General features: G+C 47.0%; 1 protein-coding gene across 1 annotated transcript in view; it reads right to left on the reverse strand.

Moving 5' to 3' along the window:
• si:dkey-230p4.1 (trichohyalin) overlaps nucleotides 1–20,855 on the reverse strand; it is an 85,011-nt gene that overhangs the window by 48,601 nt on the left and 15,555 nt on the right. The window contains exon 2 of the mRNA XM_045206478.1: nucleotides 1,317–1,480. Coding sequence (XP_045062413.1) covers nucleotides 1,317–1,457 — 141 coding nt within the window. The 5' untranslated portion in view covers nucleotides 1,458–1,480. The remainder of the gene's footprint in view (nucleotides 1–1,316; nucleotides 1,481–20,855) is intronic.

Raw genomic sequence — 20,855 nt, forward strand, 5'->3', positions numbered from 1 at the left:
GAGCCATCTGGGAGACGCCATGGCGATGCAGAACGGAGCTATGCAGAGCCATCTGGGAGACGCCATGGCGATGCAGAACGGAGCTATGCAGAGCCATCTGGGAGACGCCATGGCGATGCAGAACGGAGCTATGCAGAGCCCTCTGGGAGACGCCATGGCGATGCAGTACGGAGCTATGCAGAGCCCTCTGGGAGACGCCATGGCGATGCAGAACGGAGCTATGCAGAGCCCTCTGGGAGACGCCATGGCGATGCAGAACGGAGCTATGCAGAGCCATCTGGGAGACGCCATGGCGATGCAGAACGGAGCTATGCAGAGCCATCTGGGAGACGCCATGGCGATGCAGAACGGAGCTATGCAGAGCCATCTGGGAGACGCCATGGCGATGCAGAACGGAGCTATGCAGAGCCATCTGGGAGACGCCATGGCGATGCAGAACGGAGCTATGCAGAGCCATCTGGGAGACGCCATGGCGATGCAGAACGGAGCTATGCAGAGCCATCTGGGAGACGCCATGGCGATGCAGAACGGAGCTATGCAGAGCCATCTGGGAGACGCCATGGCGATGCAGAACGGAGCTATGCAGAGCCATCTGGGAGACGCCATGGCGATGCAGAACGGAGCTATGCAGAGCCATCTGGGAGACGCCATGGCGATGCAGAACGGAGCTATGCAGAGCCATCTGGGAGACGCCATGGCGATGCAGAACGGAGCTATGCAGAGCCATCTGGGAGACGCCATGGCGATGCAGAACGGAGCTATGCAGAGCCATCTGGGAGACGCCATGGCGATGCAGAACGGAGCTATGCAGAGCCATCTGGGAGACGCCATGGCGATGCAGAACGGAGCTATGCAGAGCCATCTGGGAGACACCATGGCGATGCAATACAGAGCTTCTGGAGGCTCCGCAATTGAGTCACACCTTCCATATGGAGCCTCCAAACACATTTTCAGATCAAGCATAAATTGGCTTTTAGTCTAGGCCTCCGCAATGGATTAGTTCACTGAGATGGGCGCAAATATATATATTTGTTACTGCTCGACTAAAACAATATGGGTCGACCAACAGCCTAACGACCAAACAATCGACCAGACCACTAAATGGGGTCAGCCCTACAAGAAAGCCTTGACTCCAGCAATTGTAGGTTTCTCCAGAAGACCAGAACTCTACTCATTCTCGAACGGAAATACAGTGTTGAGGTCTGGTCCCGCAAGAATAGTTGAAATGTAACTTGGGAGGGGGGCGATGATTCACCTCCCTGAGTGGGTGGGGGGGATTACCCTGTCTGTGAGGGCCTGGGGGGGTGGGGACTCACCCTGTCTGTGAGGGCCTGGGCACGGGACTCCAGTTCCTCCCTCTCAGCGTGACTCTCAGCCAGCTCATTCTGCAGCCGAGACACCTCTGCCCTCAGCTCCGCCCTCTCCTCCTTCCAGCCATCCAACAGCGCTGACTCCATCCTGGTCCTGGGCACTCAGGAAGCTGGGGAGGAATTACAAGGGAAACCCATAGGGTGAAACAAGTTACTCATAGGGCGAGTCCCACCCCCTCACATCACTTAGGATCTATCATGGTCCACACACACCAACACAGTCAGGCTAGTGGTACCGATGCAACACGTCTGGAACCAACAGGATCCTGAACAGCTTCTACCCCCAAGCCATTAGACTGATAAATAGTTAGTCAAATAGTTAACCAAATAGCTACCCGGACTATCTGCATTGACCCTTTTTGCACAAACTTCTTTGACTCATCACATACACTGCTGCTGTTTACTATCTGTCACTTTATTCCTAGTTATATGTACATATCTACCTCAATTACCTCGTACCCCTGCACATCGTCTCGGTACTGGTACCCTGTGTATATAGCCTAGTTATTACCTCGTACCCCTACACATCGTCTCAGTACTGGTACCCTGTGTATATAGCCATGTTATGACCTCGTACCCCTGCACATCGTCTCAGTACTGGTACCCTGTGTATATAGCCAAGTTATTACCTCGTACCCCTGCACATCGTCTCGGTACTGGTACCCTGTATATATAGCCAAGTTATTACCTCGTACCCCTGCACATCATCTCGGTACTGGTACCCTGTGTATATAGCCAAGTTATTACCTCGTACCCCTGCACATCGTCTCGGTACTGGTACCCTGTATATATAGCCAAGTTATTACCTCGTACCCCTGCACATCATCTCGGTACTGGTACCCTGTGTATATAGCCTAGTTATTACCTCGTACCCCTACACATCGTCTCAGTACTGGTACCCTGTGTATATAGCCATGTTATTACCTCGTACCCCTGCACATCGTCTCGGTACTGGTACCCTGTGTATATAGCCAAGTTATTACCTCGTACCCCTGCACATCGTCTCGGTACTGGTACCCTGTGTATATAGCCAAGTTATTACCTCGTACCCCTGCACATCATCTCGGTACTGGTACCCTGTGTATATAGCCAAGTTATTACCTCGTACCCCTGCACATCGTCTCGGTACTGGTACCCTGTATATATAGCCAAGTTATTACCTCGTACCCCTGCACATCATCTCGGTACTGGTACCCTGTGTATATAGCCAAGTTATTACCTCGTACCCCTGCACATCGTCTCGGTACTGGTACCCTGTATATATAGCCAAGTTATTACCTCGTACCCCTGCACATCATCTCGGTACTGGTACCCTGTGTATATAGCCAAGTTATTACCTCGTACCCCTGCACATCGTCTCGGTACTGGTACCCTGTGTATATAGCCAAGTTATTACCTCGTACCCCTGCACATCGTCTCGGTACTGGTACCCTGTGTATATAGCCAAGTTATTACCTCGTACCCCTACACATCGTCTCGGTACTGGTACCCTGTGTATATAGCCAAGTTATTACCTCATACCCCTGCACATCGTCTCGGTACTGGTACCCTGTGTATATAGCCATGTTATTACCTGGTACCCTGTGTATATAGCCAAGTTATTACCTCGTACCCCTACACATCGTCTCGGTACTGGTACCCTGTGTATATAGCCAAGTTATTACCTCGTACCCCTGCACATCGTCTCAGTACTGGTACCCTGTGTATATAGCCAAGTTATTACCTCGTACCCCTACACATCGTCTCGGTACTGGTACCCTGTGTATATAGCCAAGTTATTACCTCGTACCCCTGCACATCGTCTCAGTACTGGTACCCTGTGTATATAGCCAAGTTATTACCTCGTAGCCCTGCACATCGTCTCAGTACTGGTACCCTGTGTATATAGCCTAGTTATTACCTCGTACCCCTGCACATCGTCTCAGTACTGGTACCCTGTGTATATAGCCAAGTTATTACCTCGTACCCCTACACATCGTCTCAGTACTGGTACCCTGTGTATATAGCCTAGTTATTACCTCGTACCCCTGCACATCGTCTCGGTACTGGTACCCTGTGTATATAGCCAAGTTATCGTTACTCTGTGTATTTATTCCTTGTATTTTTTCTATAATTTGTCTCTATTTTTCTGTCTATATTGTTGAGAACGGCCCGTAAGAATTTCAATGTTAGTCTACACCTGTTGTTTACCAAGCATGTGACAAAACATTTGATTTGATTTGACAGCACAAACTGATCAAGGACCAGGCTATTCTCTGTGTTCTATTCTCTGTGTTCTCTTATCTGTGTTCTCTTCTCTGTGTTCTATTCTCTGTGTTCTATTCTCTGTGTTCTCTTCTCTGTGTTCTCTTCTCTGTGTTCTATTCTCTGTGTTCTATTCTCTGTGTTCTATTCTCTGTGTTCTATTCTCTGTGTTCTATTCTCTGTGTTCTATTCTCTGTGTTCTATTCTCTGTGTTCTCTTATCTGTGTTCTCTTATCTGTGTTCTATTCTCTGTGTTCTATGGCTCGTGGTGTATTTATTATTACGTGTTTTACTTTTCTATTATTTCTCTATTTTCTCTCTCTGGGTTGTTGAAGTAAACATTTAACTGTTAATATACACCTGTTGTTTACTAAGCATGTGACGAATACAATGTGATTTGATTTAGGGCTGGGCGATAGGCTATACCGTATTTATTGATGCACGGACCGGTTTGGGTTTTTACTTTACTATCTATAACGGTGTTTCTTACATCTGCAAACAGCTAGTTTCTCTTTTCTTAGCAAGTTGGGCCTAAATCGGGTTAGCCACTAATGCTAACCGCTAGCTAGTTAATAAAGGTACTGAGTCAGAGCAAACATAATTAGCTATACAGTGGCTTCGGAAAGTATTCAGACCCCTTGACTTTTTCCACATTTTGTTACGTTACAGCCTTATTCTAAAATGGATTTAAAAAAGAATAATCCTCAGCAATCTACACACAATACCCCATTATGACAAAGCGAAAAAACAAGTTTTGCGAAATTTTTTCAAATGTATTAAAAATTAAAATGTACGTATTTACATAAATATTCAGACCCTTTGCTATGAGACTCGAAATTGAGCTCAGGTGTATCCTGTTTCCATTGATCATCCTTGAGATGTTTCTACAACTTGATTGGAGTCCACCTGTGGTAAATTCAATTGATTGGACATGATTTGGAAAGGCACACACCTGTCTATATAAGGTCCCACAGTTGACAGTGCATGTCAGAGCAAAAACCAAGCCATGAGGTCGAAGGAATTGTCCGTAGAGCTCCGAAACAGGATTGTGTCGAGGCACAGATCTGGGGAAGGGTACCAAAAAATGTCTGCAGCATTGAAGGTCCCCAAGAACACAGTGGCCTCCATCATTCTTAAATGGAAGAAGTTTGGAACCACCAAGACTCTTCCTAGAGCTGGCCACCCGGCCAAACTGAGAAGGGCCTTGGTCAGGGAGGTGACCAAGAACCCGATGGTCACTCTGACAGAGTTCCAGAGTTCCTCTGTGGAGATGGGAGAACCTTCCAGAAGGACAACCATCTCTGCAGCACACCACCAATCAGGCCTTTATGTTGTTTTTTAAACATTTATTTAAACTAGGCAAGTCAGTTAAGAACAAATTCTTATTTACAATGACGGCCTACCCCGGCCAAACCCGGACGACGCTGGGCCAATTGTGCGCCGCTCTATGGGACTCCCAATCACGGCCGGATTGTGATACAGCCTGGAATCGAACCAGGGTCTGTAGTGACGCCTGTAGCACTGAGATGCAGTGCCTTAGACCGCTGCACCCCTCGGGAGTAAAAGGCACATGACAGCCCACTTGGAGTTTGCCAAAAGGCACCTAAAGACTCTCAGACCATAAGACACAACATTCTCTGGTCTGATGAAACCAAGATTTAACTCTTTGGCCTGAATGTCAAGCGTCACGTCTGGAGGGAACCTGGCACCATCCCTATGGTGAAGCATGGTGGTGGCAGCATCATGTAGTGGGGGTGTTTTTCACCGGGAGGGACTGGGAGACTAGTCAGGATCGAGGCAAAGATGAACGGAGCAAAGTACAGAGAGATCCGTGATGAAAACCTGCTCCAGAGCGCTCAGGACCTCAGACTGTGGCGAACGCCTTCCAACAGGACAATGACCCTAAGCACACAGCCAAGACAACGCAGGAGTGGCTTTCTGGACAAGTCTCTGAATATCCTTGAGTGGCCCAGCCAGAGCCTGGACTTGAACCCGATCGAACATCTCTGGAGAGACCTGAAAATAGCTGTGCAGCAACGCTCCCCAACCTGAGAGCTTGAGAGGATCTGCAGAGAAGAATGGGAGAAACTCCCCAAATACAGGTGTACCAAGCTTGTAGCGTCATACCCCAGAGGTATGGGATATTGTGTGTAGATTGATAAGGCTGTAACCTAATAAAGTGTGGGAAAAGTCAAGGGGTCTGAATACTTTCCGAAGGCACTGTACAGTCTGATTATACCACAGATGGTATAGACCTAAATCAGTTTTTTCAGGCAACAGCATCTTCTAAATCAAAGACGTATACGTGAAGGAAGAATATGTTAACTACATGAAGTAGTTAAGTGAAAACATTAAATGTAGCCAAAGATTATAGGGTCCCCTAGGAAACACTTGTCAACACTTTGGTTCCTATCCTGGCATTTTCATTTGTTGTCATGTCAAACTATATTCAAAGTGCCCACTATTATATTCTAACTATAGAATTTGAATAATCATTATTTTTCCGTGATTCCAACAGTTCACCCAAGTGTTTTGCTCTAAATCACAAGTCAAATCGCAATTGCAACATTTGGTTAAAAATAAGGCCTAGATTGTTTGCCAATATCGTGCAGCCATCCGTGGCAAATGATCTCAAATGAGTGCAGGAAATGCAGAAATTGATTTAAATGCTGAAAATTTTGGTTGAAGTTGAATTGAACAGTATAAAATAATCAGAATGGAGAAAGACCCGTTTGAAATCACTTAGAATGTCCAGTTAGTCTGTGTTGCCACCCTAGAGTCACGCACTACTCATATAGAATGTCCAGTTAGTCCGTGTTGCCACCCTAGAGTCACGCACTACTCATATAGAATGTCCAGTTAGTCTGTGTTGCCGCCCTAGAGTCACGCACTACTCATATAGAATGTCCAGTTAGTCTGTGTTGCCGCCCTAGAGTCACGCACTACTCATATAGAATGTCCAGTTAGTCTGTGTTGCCGCCCTAGAGTCACGCACTACTCATATAGAATGTCCAGTTAGTCTGTGTTGCCGCCTAGAGTCACGCACTACTCATATAGAATGTCCAGTTAGTCTGTGTTGCCGCCCTAGAGTCACGCACTACTCATATAGAATGTCCAGTTAGTCTGTGTTGCCGCCCTAGAGTCACGCACTACTCATATAGAATGTCCAGTTAGTCTGTGTTGCCACCCTAGAGTCACGCACTACTCATATAGAATGTCCAGTTAGTCTGTGTTGCCGCCCTAGAGTCACGCACTACTCATATATAATGTCCAGTTAGTCCGTGTTGCCGCCCTAGAGTCACGCACTACTCATATAGAATGTCCAGTTAGTCCGTGTTGCCACCCTAGAGTCACGCACTACTCATATAGAATGTCCAGTTAGTCCGTGTTGCCACCCTAGAGTCACGCACTACTCATATAGAATGTCCAGTTAGTCTGTGTTGCCACCCTAGAGTCACGCACTACTCATATAGAATGTCCAGTTAGTCTGTGTTGCCACCCTAGAGTCACGCACTACTCATATAGAATGTCCAGTTAGTCTGTGTTGCCACCCTAGAGTCACGCACTACTCATATAGAATGTCCAGTTAGTCTGTGTTGCCGCCCTAGAGTCACGCACTACTCATATAGAATGTCCAGTTAGTCTGTGTTGCCACCCTAGAGTCACGCACTACTCATATAGAATGTCCAGTTAGTCTGTGTTGCCGCCCTAGAGTCACGCACTACTCATATAGAATGTCCAGTTAGTCTGTGTTGCCGCCCTAGAGTCACGCACTACTCATATAGAATGTCCAGTTAGTCTGTGTTGCCGCCCTAGAGTCACGCACTACTCATATAGAATGTCCAGTTAGTCTGTGTTGCCGCCCTAGAGTCACGCACTACTCATATAGAATGTCCAGTTAGTCCGTGTTGCCGCCCTAGAGTCACGCACTACTCATATATAATGTCCAGTTAGTCCGTGTTGCCGCCCTAGAGTCACGCACTACTCATATAGAATGTCCAGTTAGTCTGTGTTGCCACCCTAGAGTCACGCACTACTCATATAGAATGTCCAGTTAGTCTGTGTTGCCACCCTAGAGTCACGCACTACTCATATAGAATGTCCAGTTAGTCTGTGTTGCCACCCTAGAGTCACGCACTACTCATATAGAATGTCCAGTTAGTCTGTGTTGCCACCCTAGAGTCACGCACTACTCATATAGAATGTCCAGTTAGTCTGTGTTGCCACCCTAGGAGTCACGCACTACTCATATAGAATGTCCAGTTAGTCTGTGTTGCCACCCTAGAGTCACGCACTACTCATATAGAATGTCCAGTTAGTCTGTGTTGCCGCCCTAGAGTCACGCACTACTCATATAGAATGTCCAGTTAGTCTGTGTTGCCGCCCTAGAGTCACGCACTACTCATATAGAATGTCCAGTTAGTCTGTGTTGCCGCCCTAGAGTCACCCACTACTCATATAGAATGTCCAGTTAGTCTGTGTTGCCACCCTAGAGTCACGCACTACTCATATAGAATGTCCAGTTAGTCTGTGTTGCCACCCTAGAGTCACGCACTACTCATATAGAATGTCCAGTTAGTCTGTGTTGCCGCCCTAGAGTCACGCACTACTCATATAGAATGTCCAGTTAGTCCGTGTTGCCGCCCTAGAGTCACGCACTACTCATATAGAATGTCCAGTTAGTCCGTGTTGCCACCCTAGAGTCACGCACTACTCATATAGAATGTCCAGTTAGTCTGTGTTGCCACCCTAGAGTCACGCACTACTCATATAGAATGTCCAGTTAGTCTGTGTTGCCACCCTAGAGTCACGCACTACTCATATAGAATGTCCAGTTAGTCTGTGTTGCCACCCTAGAGTCACGCACTACTCATATAGAATGTCCAGTTAGTCTGTGTTGCCGCCCTAGAGTCACGCACTACTCATATAGAATGTCCAGTTAGTCTGTGTTGCCGCCCTAGAGTCACGCACTACTCATATAGAATGTCCAGTTAGTCTGTGTTGCCGCCCTAGAGTCACCCACTACTCATATAGAATGTCCAGTTAGTCTGTGTTGCCACCCTAGAGTCACGCACTACTCATATAGAATGTCCAGTTAGTCTGTGTTGCCACCCTAGAGTCACGCACTACTCATATAGAATGTCCAGTTAGTCTGTGTTGCCGCCCCTAGAGTCACGCACTACTCATATAGAATGTCCAGTTAGTCCGTGTTGCCGCCTAGAGTCACGCACTACTCATATAGAATGTCCAGTTAGTCCGTGTTGCCACCCTAGAGTCACGCACTACTCATATAGAATGTCCAGTTAGTCCGTGTTGCCACCCCTAGAGTCACGCACTACTCATATAGAATGTCCAGTTAGTCTGTGTTGCCACCCTAGAGTCACGCACTTACTCATATAGAATGTCCAGTTAGTCTGTGTTGCCACCATAGAGTCACGCACTACTCATATAGAATGTCCAGTTAGTCTGTGTTGCCACCCTAGAGTCACGCACTACTCATATAGAATGTCCAGTTAGTCTGTGTTGCCACCTAGAGTCACGCACTACTCATATAGAATGTCCAGTTAGTCTGTGTTGCCACCCTAGAGTCACGCACTACTCATATAGAATGTCCAGTTAGTCTGTGTTGCCACCCTAGAGTCACGCACTACTCATATAGAATGTCCAGTTAGTCTGTGTTGCCACCCTAGAGTCACGCACTACTCATATAGAATGTCCAGTTAGTCTGTGTTGCCACCCTAGAGTCACGCACTACTCATATAGAATGTCCAGTTAGTCTGTGTTGCCACCCTAGAGTCACGCACTACTCATATAGAATGTCCAGTTAGTCTGTGTTGCCACCCTAGAGTCACGCACTACTCATATAGAATGTCCAGTTAGTCCGTGTTGCCACCCTAGAGTCACGCACTACTCATATAGAATGTCCAGTTAGTCTGTGTTGCCGCCCTAGAGTCACGCACTACTCATATAGAATGTCCAGTTAGTCTGTGTTGCCGCCCTAGAGTCACCCACTACTCATATAGAATGTCCAGTTAGTCTGTGTTGCCGCCCTAGAGTCACGCACTACTCATATAGAATGTCCAGTTAGTCTGTGTTGCCGCCCTAGAGTCACGCACTACTCATATAGAATGTCCAGTTAGTCTGTGTTGCCGCCCTAGAGTCACGCACTACTCATATATAATGTCCAGTTAGTCCGTGTTGCCGCCCTAGAGTCACGCACTACTAATATAGAATGTCCAGTTAGTCCGTGTTGCCACCCTAGAGTCACGCACTACTCATATAGAATGTCCAGTTAGTCTGTGTTGCCACCCTAGAGTCACGCACTACTCATATAGAATGTCCAGTTAGTCTGTGTTGCCACCCTAGAGTCACGCACTACTCATATAGAATGTCCAGTTAGTCTGTGTTGCCACCCTAGAGTCACGCACTACTCATATAGAATGTCCAGTTAGTCTGTGTTGCCACCCTAGAGTCACGCACTACTCATATAGAATGTCCAGTTAGTCTGTGTTGCCACCCTAGAGTCACGCACTACTCATATAGAATGTCCAGTTAGTCTGTGTTGCCACCCTAGAGTCACGCACTACTCATATAGAATGTCCAGTTAGTCTGTGTTGCCACCCTAGAGTCACGCACTACTCATATAGAATGTCCAGTTAGTCTGTGTTGCCACCCCTAGAGTCACGCACTACTCATATAGAATGTCCAGTTAGTCTGTGTTGCCACCCTAGAGTCACGCACTACTCATATAGAATGTCCAGTTAGTCTGTGTTGCCACCCTAGAGTCACGCACTACTCATATAGAATGTCCAGTTAGTCTGTGTTGCCACCCTAGAGTCACGCACTACTCATATAGAATGTCCAGTTAGTCTGTGTTGCCGCCCTAGAGTCACGCACTACTCATATAGAATGTCCAGTTAGTCTGTGTTGCCACCCTAGAGTCACGCACTACTCATATAGAATGTCCAGTTAGTCTGTGTTGCCCCCTAGAGTCACGCACTACTCATATAGAATGTCCAGTTAGTCTGTGTTGCCGCCCTAGTCACGCACTACTCATATAGAATGTCCAGTTAGTCCGTGTTGCCCCCCTAGAGTCACGCACTACTCATATAGAATGTCCAGTTAGTCTGTGTTGCCACCCTAGAGTCACGCACTACTCATATAGAATGTCCAGTTAGTCTGTGTTGCCACCCTAGAGTCACGCACTACTCATATAGAATGTCCAGTTAGTCTGTGTTGCCACCCTAGAGTCACGCACTACTCATATAGAATGTCCAGTTAGTCTGTGTTGCCACCCTAGAGTCACGCACCACTATAGAATGTCCAGTAGTCTGTGTTGCCACCCTAGAGTCACGCACTACTCATATAGAATGTCCAGTTAGTCTGTGTTGCCACCCTAGAGTCACGCACTACTCATATAGAATGTCCAGTTAGTCTGTGTTGCCACCCCTAGAGTCACGCACTACTCATATAGAATGTCCAGTTAGTCTGTGTTGCCGCCCTAGAGTCACGCACTACTCATATAGAATGTCCAGTTAGTCTGTGTTGCCGCCCTAGAGTCACGCACTACTCATATAGAATGTCCAGTTAGTCTGTGTTGCCGCCCTAGAGTCACGCACTACTCATATAGAATGTCCAGTTAGTCTGTGTTGCCGCCCTAGAGTCACGCACTACTCATATAGAATGTCCAGTTAGTCTGTGTTGCCGCCCTAGAGTCACGCACTACTCATATAGAATGTCCAGTTAGTCTGTGTTGCCGCCCTAGAGTCACGCACTACTCATATATAATGTCCAGTTAGTCCGTGTTGCCGCCCTAGAGTCACGCACTACTCATATAGAATGTCCAGTTAGTCAGTGTTGCCACCCTAGAGTCACGCACTACTCATATAGAATGTCCAGTTAGTCTGTGTTGCCACCCTAGAGTCACGCACTACTCATATAGAATGTCCAGTTAGTCTGTGTTGCCACCCTAGAGTCACGCACTACTCATATAGAATGTCCAGTTAGTCTGTGTTGCCACCCTAGAGTCACGCACTACTCATATAGAATGTCCAGTTAGTCTGTGTTGCCACCCTAGAGTCACGACTTACTCATATAGAATGTCCAGTTAGTCTGTGTTGCCACCCTAGAGTCACGCACTACTCATATAGAATGTCCAGTTAGTCTGTGTTGCCACCCTAGAGTCACGCACTACTCATATAGAATGTCCAGTTAGTCTGTGTTGCCACCCTAGAGTCACGCACTACTCATATAGAATGTCCAGTTAGTCTGTGTTGCCGCCCTAGAGTCACGCACTACTCATATAGAATGTCCAGTTAGTCTGTGTTGCCGCCCTAGAGTCACGCACTACTCATATAGAATGTCCAGTTAGTCTGTGTTGCCGCCCTAGAGTCACGCACTACTCATATAGAATGTCCAGTTAGTCTGTGTTGCCGCCCTAGAGTCACGCACTACTCATATAGAATGTCCAGTTAGTCTGTGTTGCCGCCCTAGAGTCACGCACTACTCATATAGAATGTCCAGTTAGTCTGTGTTGCCACCCTAGAGTCACGCACTACTCATATAGAATGTCCAGTTAGTCTGTGTTGCCACCCTAGAGTCACGCACTACTCATATAGAATGTCCAGTTAGTCTGTGTTGCCACCCTAGAGTCACGCACTACTCATATAGAATGTCCAGTTAGTCTGTGTTGCCGCCCTAGAGTCACGCACTACTCATATAGAATGTCCAGTTAGTCTGTGTTGCCGCCCTAGAGTCACGCACTACTCATATAGAATGTCCAGTTAGTCTGTGTTGCCGCCCTAGAGTCACGCACTACTCATATAGAATGTCCAGTTAGTCTGTGTTGCCACCCTAGAGTCACGCACTACTCATATAGAATGTCCAGTTAGTCTGTGTTGCGCCCTAGAGTCACGCACTACTCATATAGAATGTCCAGTTAGTCTGTGTTGCCACCCTAGAGTCACGCACTACTCATATAGAATGTCCAGTTAGTCTGTGTTGCCACCCTAGAGTCACGCACTACTCATATAGAATGTCCAGTTAGTCCGTGTTGCCGCCTAGAGTCACGCACTACTCATATAGAATGTCCAGTTAGTCTGTGTTGCCACCCTAGAGTCACGCACTACTCATATAGAATGTCCAGTTAGTCTGTGTTGCCACCCTAGAGTCACGCACTACTCATATAGAATGTCCAGTTAGTCTGTGTTGCCACCCCTAGAGTCACGCACTACTCATATAGAATGTCCAGTTAGTCTGTGTTGCCGCCCTAGAGTCACGCACTACTCATATAGAATGTCCAGTTAGTCTGTGTTGCCGCCCTAGAGTCACGCACTACTCATATAGAATGTCCAGTTAGTCTGTGTTGCCGCCCTAGAGTCACGCACTACTCATATAGAATGTCCAGTTAGTCCGTGTTGCCGCCCTAGAGTCACGCACTACTCATATAGAATGTCCAGTTAGTCTGTGTTGCCGCCCTAGAGTCACGCACTACTCATATAGAATGTCCAGTTAGTCTGTGTTGCCGCCCTAGAGTCACGCACTACTCATATAGAATGTCCAGTTAGTCTGTGTTGCCGCCCTAGAGTCACGCACTACTCATATAGAATGTCCAGTTAGTCTGTGTTGCCGCCCCTAGAGTCACGCACTACTCATATAGAATGTCCAGTTAGTCTGTGTTGCCACCCTAGAGTCACGCACTACTCATATAGAATGTCCAGTTAGTCTGTGTTGCCACCCTAGAGTCACGCACTACTCATATAGAATGTCCAGTTAGTCTGTGTTGCCACCCTAGAGTCACGCACTACTCATATAGAATGTCCAGTTAGTCTGTGTTGCCACCCTAGAGTCACGCACTACTCATATAGAATGTCCAGTTAGTCTGTGTTGCCACCCTAGAGTCACGCACTACTCATATAGAATGTCCAGTTAGTCTGTGTTGCCACCCTAGAGTCACGCATTACTCATATAGAATGTCCAGTTAGTCTGTGTTGCCACCCCTAGAGTCACGCACTACTCATATAGAATGTCCAGTTAGTCTGTGTTGCCACCCTAGAGTCACGCACTACTCATATAGAATGTCCAGTTAGTCTGTGTTGCCACCCTAGAGTCACGCACTACTCATATAGAATGTCCAGTTAGTCTGTGTTGCCACCCCTAGAGTCACGCACTACTCATATAGAATGTCCAGTTAGTCCGTGTTGCCGCCCTAGAGTCACGCACTACTCATATAGAATGTCCAGTTAGTCTGTGTTGCCACCCTAGAGTCACGCACTACTCATATAGAATGTCCAGTTAGTCTGTGTTGCCACCCCTAGAGTCACGCACTACTCATATAGAATGTCCAGTTAGTCTGTGTTGCCGCCCTAGAGTCACGCACTACTCATATAGAATGTCCAGTTAGTCTGTGTTGCCACCCTAGAGTCACGCACTACTCATATAGAATGTCCAGTTAGTCTGTGTTGCCACCCTAGAGTCACGCACTACTCATATAGAATGTCCAGTTAGTCTGTGTTGCCACCTAGAGTCACGCACTACTCATATAGAATGTCCAGTTAGTCTGTGTTGCCACCCTAGAGTCACGCACTACTCATATAGAATGTCCAGTTAGTCTGTGTTGCCACCCTAGAGTCACGCACTACTCATATAGAATGTCCAGTTAGTCTGTGTTGCCACCCTAGAGTCACGCACTACTCATATAGAATGTCCAGTTAGTCCGTGTTGCCACCCTAGAGTCACGCACTACTCATATAGAATGTCCAGTTAGTCTGTGTTGCCACCCTAGAGTCACGCACTACTCATATAGAATGTCCAGTTAGTCTGTGTTGCCACCCTAGAGTCACGCACTACTCATATAGAATGTCCAGTTAGTCTGTGTTGCCACCCTAGAGTCACGCACTACTCATATAGAATGTCCAGTTAGTCTGTGTTGCCACCCTAGAGTCACGCACTACTCATATAGAATGTCCAGTTAGTCTGTGTTGCCACCCTAGAGTCACGCACTACTCATATAGAATGTCCAGTTAGTCTGTGTTGCCGCCCTAGAGTCACGCACTACTCATATAGAATGTCCAGTTAGTCTGTGTTGCCACCCCTAGAGTCACGCACTACTCATATAGAATGTCCAGTTAGTCTGTGTTGCCGCCCTAGAGTCACGCACTACTCATATAGAATGTCCAGTTAGTCTGTGTTGCCACCCTAGAGTCACGCACTACTCATATAGAATGTCCAGTTAGTCCGTGTTGCCACCCTAGAGTCACGCACTACTCATATAGAATGTCCAGTTAGTCTGTGTTGCCACCCTAGAGTCACGCACTACTCATATAGAATGTCCAGTTAGTCTGTGTTGCCACCCTAGAGTCACGCACTACTCATATAGAATGTCCAGTTAGTCTGTGTTGCCACCCTAGAGTCACGCACTACTCATATAGAATGTCCAGTTAGTCTGTGTTGCCACCCTAGAGTCACGCACTACTCATATAGAATGTCCAGTTAGTCTGTGTTGCCACCCCTAGAGTCACGCACTACTCATATAGAATGTCCAGTTAGTCCGTGTTGCCACCCTAGAGTCACGCACTACTCATATAGAATGTCCAGTTAGTCTGTGTTGCCGCCCTAGAGTCACGCACTACTCATATAGAATGTCCAGTTAGTCCGTGTTGCCGCCCTAGAGTCACGCACTACTCATATAGAATGTCCAGTTAGTCTGTGTTGCCACCCTAGAGTCACCACTACTCATATAGAATGTCCAGTTAGTCCGTGTTGCCACCCTAGAGTCACGCACTACTCATATAGAATGTCCAGTTAGTCTGTGTTGCCACCCTAGAGTCACGCACTACTCATATAGAATGTCCAGTTAGTCTGTGTTGCCGCCCTAGAGTCACGCACTACTCATATAGAATGTCCAGTTAGTCTGTGTTGCCGCCCTAGAGTCACGCACTACTCATATAGAATGTCCAGTTAGTCTGTGTTGCCACCCCTAGAGTCACGCACTACTCATATAGAATGTCCAGTTAGTCTGTGTTGCCGCCCTAGAGTCACGCACTACTCATATAGAATGTCCAGTTAGTCTGTGTTGCCGCCCTAGAGTCACGCACTACTCATATAGAATGTCCAGTTAGTCTGTGTTGCCGCCCTAGAGTCACGCACTACTCATATAGAATGTCCAGTTAGTCTGTGTTGCCGCCCTAGAGTCACGCACTACTCATATAGAATGTCCAGTTAGTCTGTGTTGCCACCCTAGAGTCACGCACTACTCATATAGAATGTCCAGTTAGTCTGTGTTGCCACCCCTAGAGTCACGCACTACTCATATAGAATGTCCAGTTAGTCTGTGTTGCCACCCTAGAGTCACGCACTACTCATATAGAATGTCCAGTTAGTCTGTGTTGCCACCCTAGAGTCACGCACTACTCATATAGAATGTCCAGTTAGTCTGTGTTGCCACCCTAGAGTCACGCACTACTCATATAGAATGTCCAGTTAGTCTGTGTTGCCACCCCTAGAGTCACGCACTACTCATATAGAATGTCCAGTTAGTCTGTGTTGCCACCCTAGAGTCACGCACTACTCATATAGAATGTCCAGTTAGTCTGTGTTGCCACCCTAGAGTCACGCACTACTCATATAGAATGTCCAGTTAGTCTGTGTTGCCACCCCTAGAGTCACGCACTACTCATATAGAATGTCCAGTTAGTCTGTGTTGCCACCCTAGAGTCACGCACTACTCATATAGAATGTCCAGTTAGTCTGTGTTGCCACCCTAGAGTCACGCACTACTCATATAGAATGTCCAGTTAGTCTGTGTTGCCACCCTAGAGTCACGCACTACTCATATAGAATGTCCAGTTAGTCTGTGTTGCCACCCTAGAGTCACGCACTACTCATATAGAATGTCCAGTTAGTCTGTGTTGCCACCCTAGAGTCACGCACTACTCATATAGAATGTCCAGTTAGTCTGTGTTGCCACCCTAGAGTCACGCACTACTCATATAGAATGTCCAGTTAGTCTGTGTTGCCACCCTAGAGTCACGCACTACTCATATAGAATGTCCAGTTAGTCTGTGTTGCCACCCTAGAGTCACGCACTACTCATATAGAATGTCCAGTTAGTCTGTGTTGCCACCCTAGAGTCACGCACTACTCATATAGAATGTCCAGTTAGTCCGTGTTGCCACCCTAGAGTCACGCACTACTCATATAGAATGTCCAGTTAGTCTGTGTTGCCACCCTAGAGTCACGCACTACTCATATAGAATGTCCAGTTAGTCTGTGTTGCCACCCTAGAGTCACGCACTACTCATATAGAATGTCCAGTTAGTCTGTGTTGCCGCCCTAGAGTCACGCACTACTCATATAGAATGTCCAGTTAGTCTGTGTTGCCACCCTAGAGTCACGCACTACTCATATAGAATGTCCAGTTAGTCTGTGTTGCCACCCTAGAGTCACGCACTACTCATATAGAATGTCCAGTTAGTCTGTGTTGCCACCCTAGAGTCACGCACTACTCATATAGAATGTCCAGTTAGTCTGTGTTGCCACCCTAGAGTCACGCACTACTCATATAGAATGTCCAGTTAGTCTGTGTTGCCGCCCTAGAGTCACGCACTACTCATATAGAATGTCCAGTTAGTCTGTGTTGCCACCCTAGAGTCACGCACTACTCATATAGAATGTCCAGTTAGTCCGTGTTGCCACCCTAGAGTCACGCACTACTCATATAGAATGTCCAGTTAGTCCGTGTTGCCACCCTAGAGTCACGCACTACTCATATAGAATGTCCAGTTAGTCTGTGTTGCCACCCTAGAGTCACGCACTACTCATATAGAATGTCCAGTTAGTCTGTGTTGCCACCCTAGAGTCACGCACTACTCATATAGAATGTCCAGTTAGTCTGTGTTGCCACCCTAGAGTCACGCACTACTCATATAGAATGTCCAGTTAGTCTGTGTTGCCACCCCTAGAGTCACGCACTACTCATATAGAATGTCCAGTTAGTCTGTGTTGCCACCCTAGAGTCACGCACTACTCATATAGAATGTCCAGTTAGTCTGTGTTGCCACCCTAGAGTCACGCACTACTCATATAGAATGTCCAGTTAGTCTGTGTTGCCACCCTAGAGTCACGCACTACTCATATAGAATGTCCAGTTAGTCTGTGTTGCCACCCTAGAGTCACGCACTACTCATATAGAATGTCCAGTTAGTCTGTGTTGCCACCCTAGAGTCACGCACTACTCATATAGAATGTCCAGTTAGTCTGTGTTGCCACCCTAGAGTCACGCACTACTCATATAGAATGTCCAGTTAGTCCGTGTTGCCACCCTAGAGTCACGCACTACTCATATAGAATGTCCAGTTAGTCTGTGTTGCCACCCTAGAGTCACGCACTACTCATATAGAATGTCCAGTTAGTCCGTGTTGCCGCCCTAGAGTCACGCACTACTCATATAGAATGTCCAGTTAGTCTGTGTTGCCACCCTAGAGTCACGCACTACTCATATAGAATGTCCAGTTAGTCTGTGTTGCCACCCTAGAGTCACGCACTACTCATATAGAATGTCCAGTTAGTCTGTGTTGCCACCCTAGAGTCACGCACTACTCATATAGAATGTCCAGTTAGTCTGTGTTGCCACCCTAGAGTCACGCACTACTCATATAGAATGTCCAGTTAGTCTGTGTTGCCACCCCTAGAGTCACGCACTACTCATATAGAATGTCCAGTTAGTCCGTGTTGCCACCCTAGAGTCACGCACTACTCATATAGAATGTCCAGTTAGTCTGTGTTGCCACCCTAGAGTCACGCACTACTCATATAGAATGTCCAGTTAGTCTGTGTTGCCACCCTAGAGTCACGCACTACTCATATAGAATGTCCAGTTAGTCTGTGTTGCCACCCTAGAGTCACGCACTACTCATATAGAATGTCCAGTTAGTCTGTGTTGCCACCCTAGAGTCACGCACTACTCATATAGAATGTCCAGTTAGTCTGTGTTGCCACCCTAGAGTCACGCACTACTCATATAGAATGTCCAGTTAGTCTGTGTTGCCACCCTAGAGTCACGCACTACTCATATAGAATGTCCAGTTAGTCTGTGTTGCCACCCTAGAGTCACGCACTACTCATATAGAATGTCCAGTTAGTCCGTGTTGCCACCCTAGAGTCACGCACTACTCATATAGAATGTCCAGTTAGTCTGTGTTGCCGCCCTAGAGTCACGCACTACTCATATAGAATGTCCAGTTAGTCTGTGTTGCCACCCTAGAGTCACGCACTACTCATATAGAATGTCCAGTTAGTCTGTGTTGCCGCCCTAGAGTCACGCACTACTCATATAGAATGTCCAGTTAGTCTGTGTTGCCACCCTAGAGTCACGCACTACTCATATAGAATGTCCAGTTAGTCCGTGTTGCCACCCCTAGAGTCACGCACTACTCATATAGAATGTCCAGTTAGTCTGTGTTGCCACCCTAGAGTCACGCACTACTCATATAGAATGTCCAGTTAGTCTGTGTTGCCACCCTAGAGTCACGCACTACTCATATAGAATGTCCAGTTAGTCCGTGTTGCCGCCCTAGAGTCACGCACTACTCATATAGAATGTCCAGTTAGTCTGTGTTGCCGCCCTAGAGTCACGCACTACTCATATAGAATGTCCAGTTAGTCTGTGTTGCCACCCTAGAGTCACGCACTACTCATATAGAATGTCCAGTTAGTCTGTGTTGCCACCCTAGAGTCACGCACTACTCATATAGAATGTCCAGTTAGTCTGTGTTGCCACCCTAGAGTCACGCACTACTCATATAGAATGTCCAGTTAGTCTGTGTTGCCACCCTAGAGTCACGCACTACTCATATAGAATGTCCAGTTAGTCCGTGTTGCCCTAGAGTCACGCACTACTCATAGAATGTCCAGTTAGTCTGTGGCCACCCTAGAGTCACGCACTACTCATATAGAATGTCCAGTTAGTCTGTGTTGCCACCCTAGAGTCACGCACTACTCATATAGAATGTCCAGTTAGTCTGTGTTGCCGCCCTAGAGTCACGCACTACTCATATAGAATGTCCAGTTAGTCTGTGTTGCCAGCCCTAGAGTCACGCACTACTCATATAGAATGTCCAGTTAGTCTGTGTTGCCACCCTAGAGTCACGCACTACTCATATAGAATGTCCAGTTAGTCTGTGTTGCCACCCTAGAGTCACGCACTACTCATATAGAATGTCCAGTTAGTCTGTGTTGCCACCCTAGAGTCACGCACTACTCATATAGAATGTCCAGTTAGTCCGTGTTGCCACCCTAGAGTCACGCACTACTCATATAGAATGTCCAGTTAGTCTGTGTTGCCGGCCTAGAGTCACGCACTACTCATATAGAATGTCCAGTTAGTCTGTGTTGCCACCCTAGAGTCACGCACTACTCATATAGAATGTCCAGTTAGTCTGTGTTGCCGCCCTAGAGTCACGCACTACTCATATAGAATGTCCAGTTAGTCTGTGTTGCCGCCCTAGAGTCACGCACTACTCATATAGAATGTCCAGTTAGTCCGTGTTGCCACCCTAGAGTCACGCACTACTCATATAGAATGTCCAGTTAGTCTGTGTTGCCACCCTAGAGTCACGCACTACTCATATAGAATGTCCAGTTAGTCTGTGTTGCCACCCTAGAGTCACGCACTACTCATATAGAATGTCCAGTTAGTCTGTGTTGCCACCCTAGAGTCACGCACTACTCATATAGAATGTCCAGTTAGTCTGTGTTGCCACCCCTAGAGTCACGCACTACTCATATAGAATGTCCAGTTAGTCTGTGTTGCCACCCTAGAGTCACGCACTACTCATATAGAATGTCCAGTTAGTCTGTGTTGCCGCCCTAGAGTCACGCACTACTCATATAGAATGTCCAGTTAGTCTGTGTTGCCACCCTAGAGTCACGCACTACTCATATAGAATGTCCAGTTAGTCTGTGTTGCCGCCCTAGAGTCACGCACTACTCATATAGAATGTCCAGTTAGTCTGTGTTGCCACCCTAGAGTCACGCACTACTCATATAGAATGTCCAGTTAGTCTGTGTTGCCACCCTAGAGTCACGCACTACTCATATAGAATGTCCAGTTAGTCTGTGTTGCCGCCCTAGAGTCACGCACTACTCTATAGAATGTCCAGTTAGTCTGTGTTGCCGCCTAGAGTCACGCACTACTCATATAGAATGTCCAGTTAGTCTGTGTTGCCACCCTAGAGTCACGCA

Source organism: Coregonus clupeaformis, chromosome 23 (assembly GCF_020615455.1).
Source record: "Coregonus clupeaformis isolate EN_2021a chromosome 23, ASM2061545v1, whole genome shotgun sequence".
Classification (NCBI taxonomy): domain Eukaryota; kingdom Metazoa; phylum Chordata; class Actinopteri; order Salmoniformes; family Salmonidae; genus Coregonus; species Coregonus clupeaformis.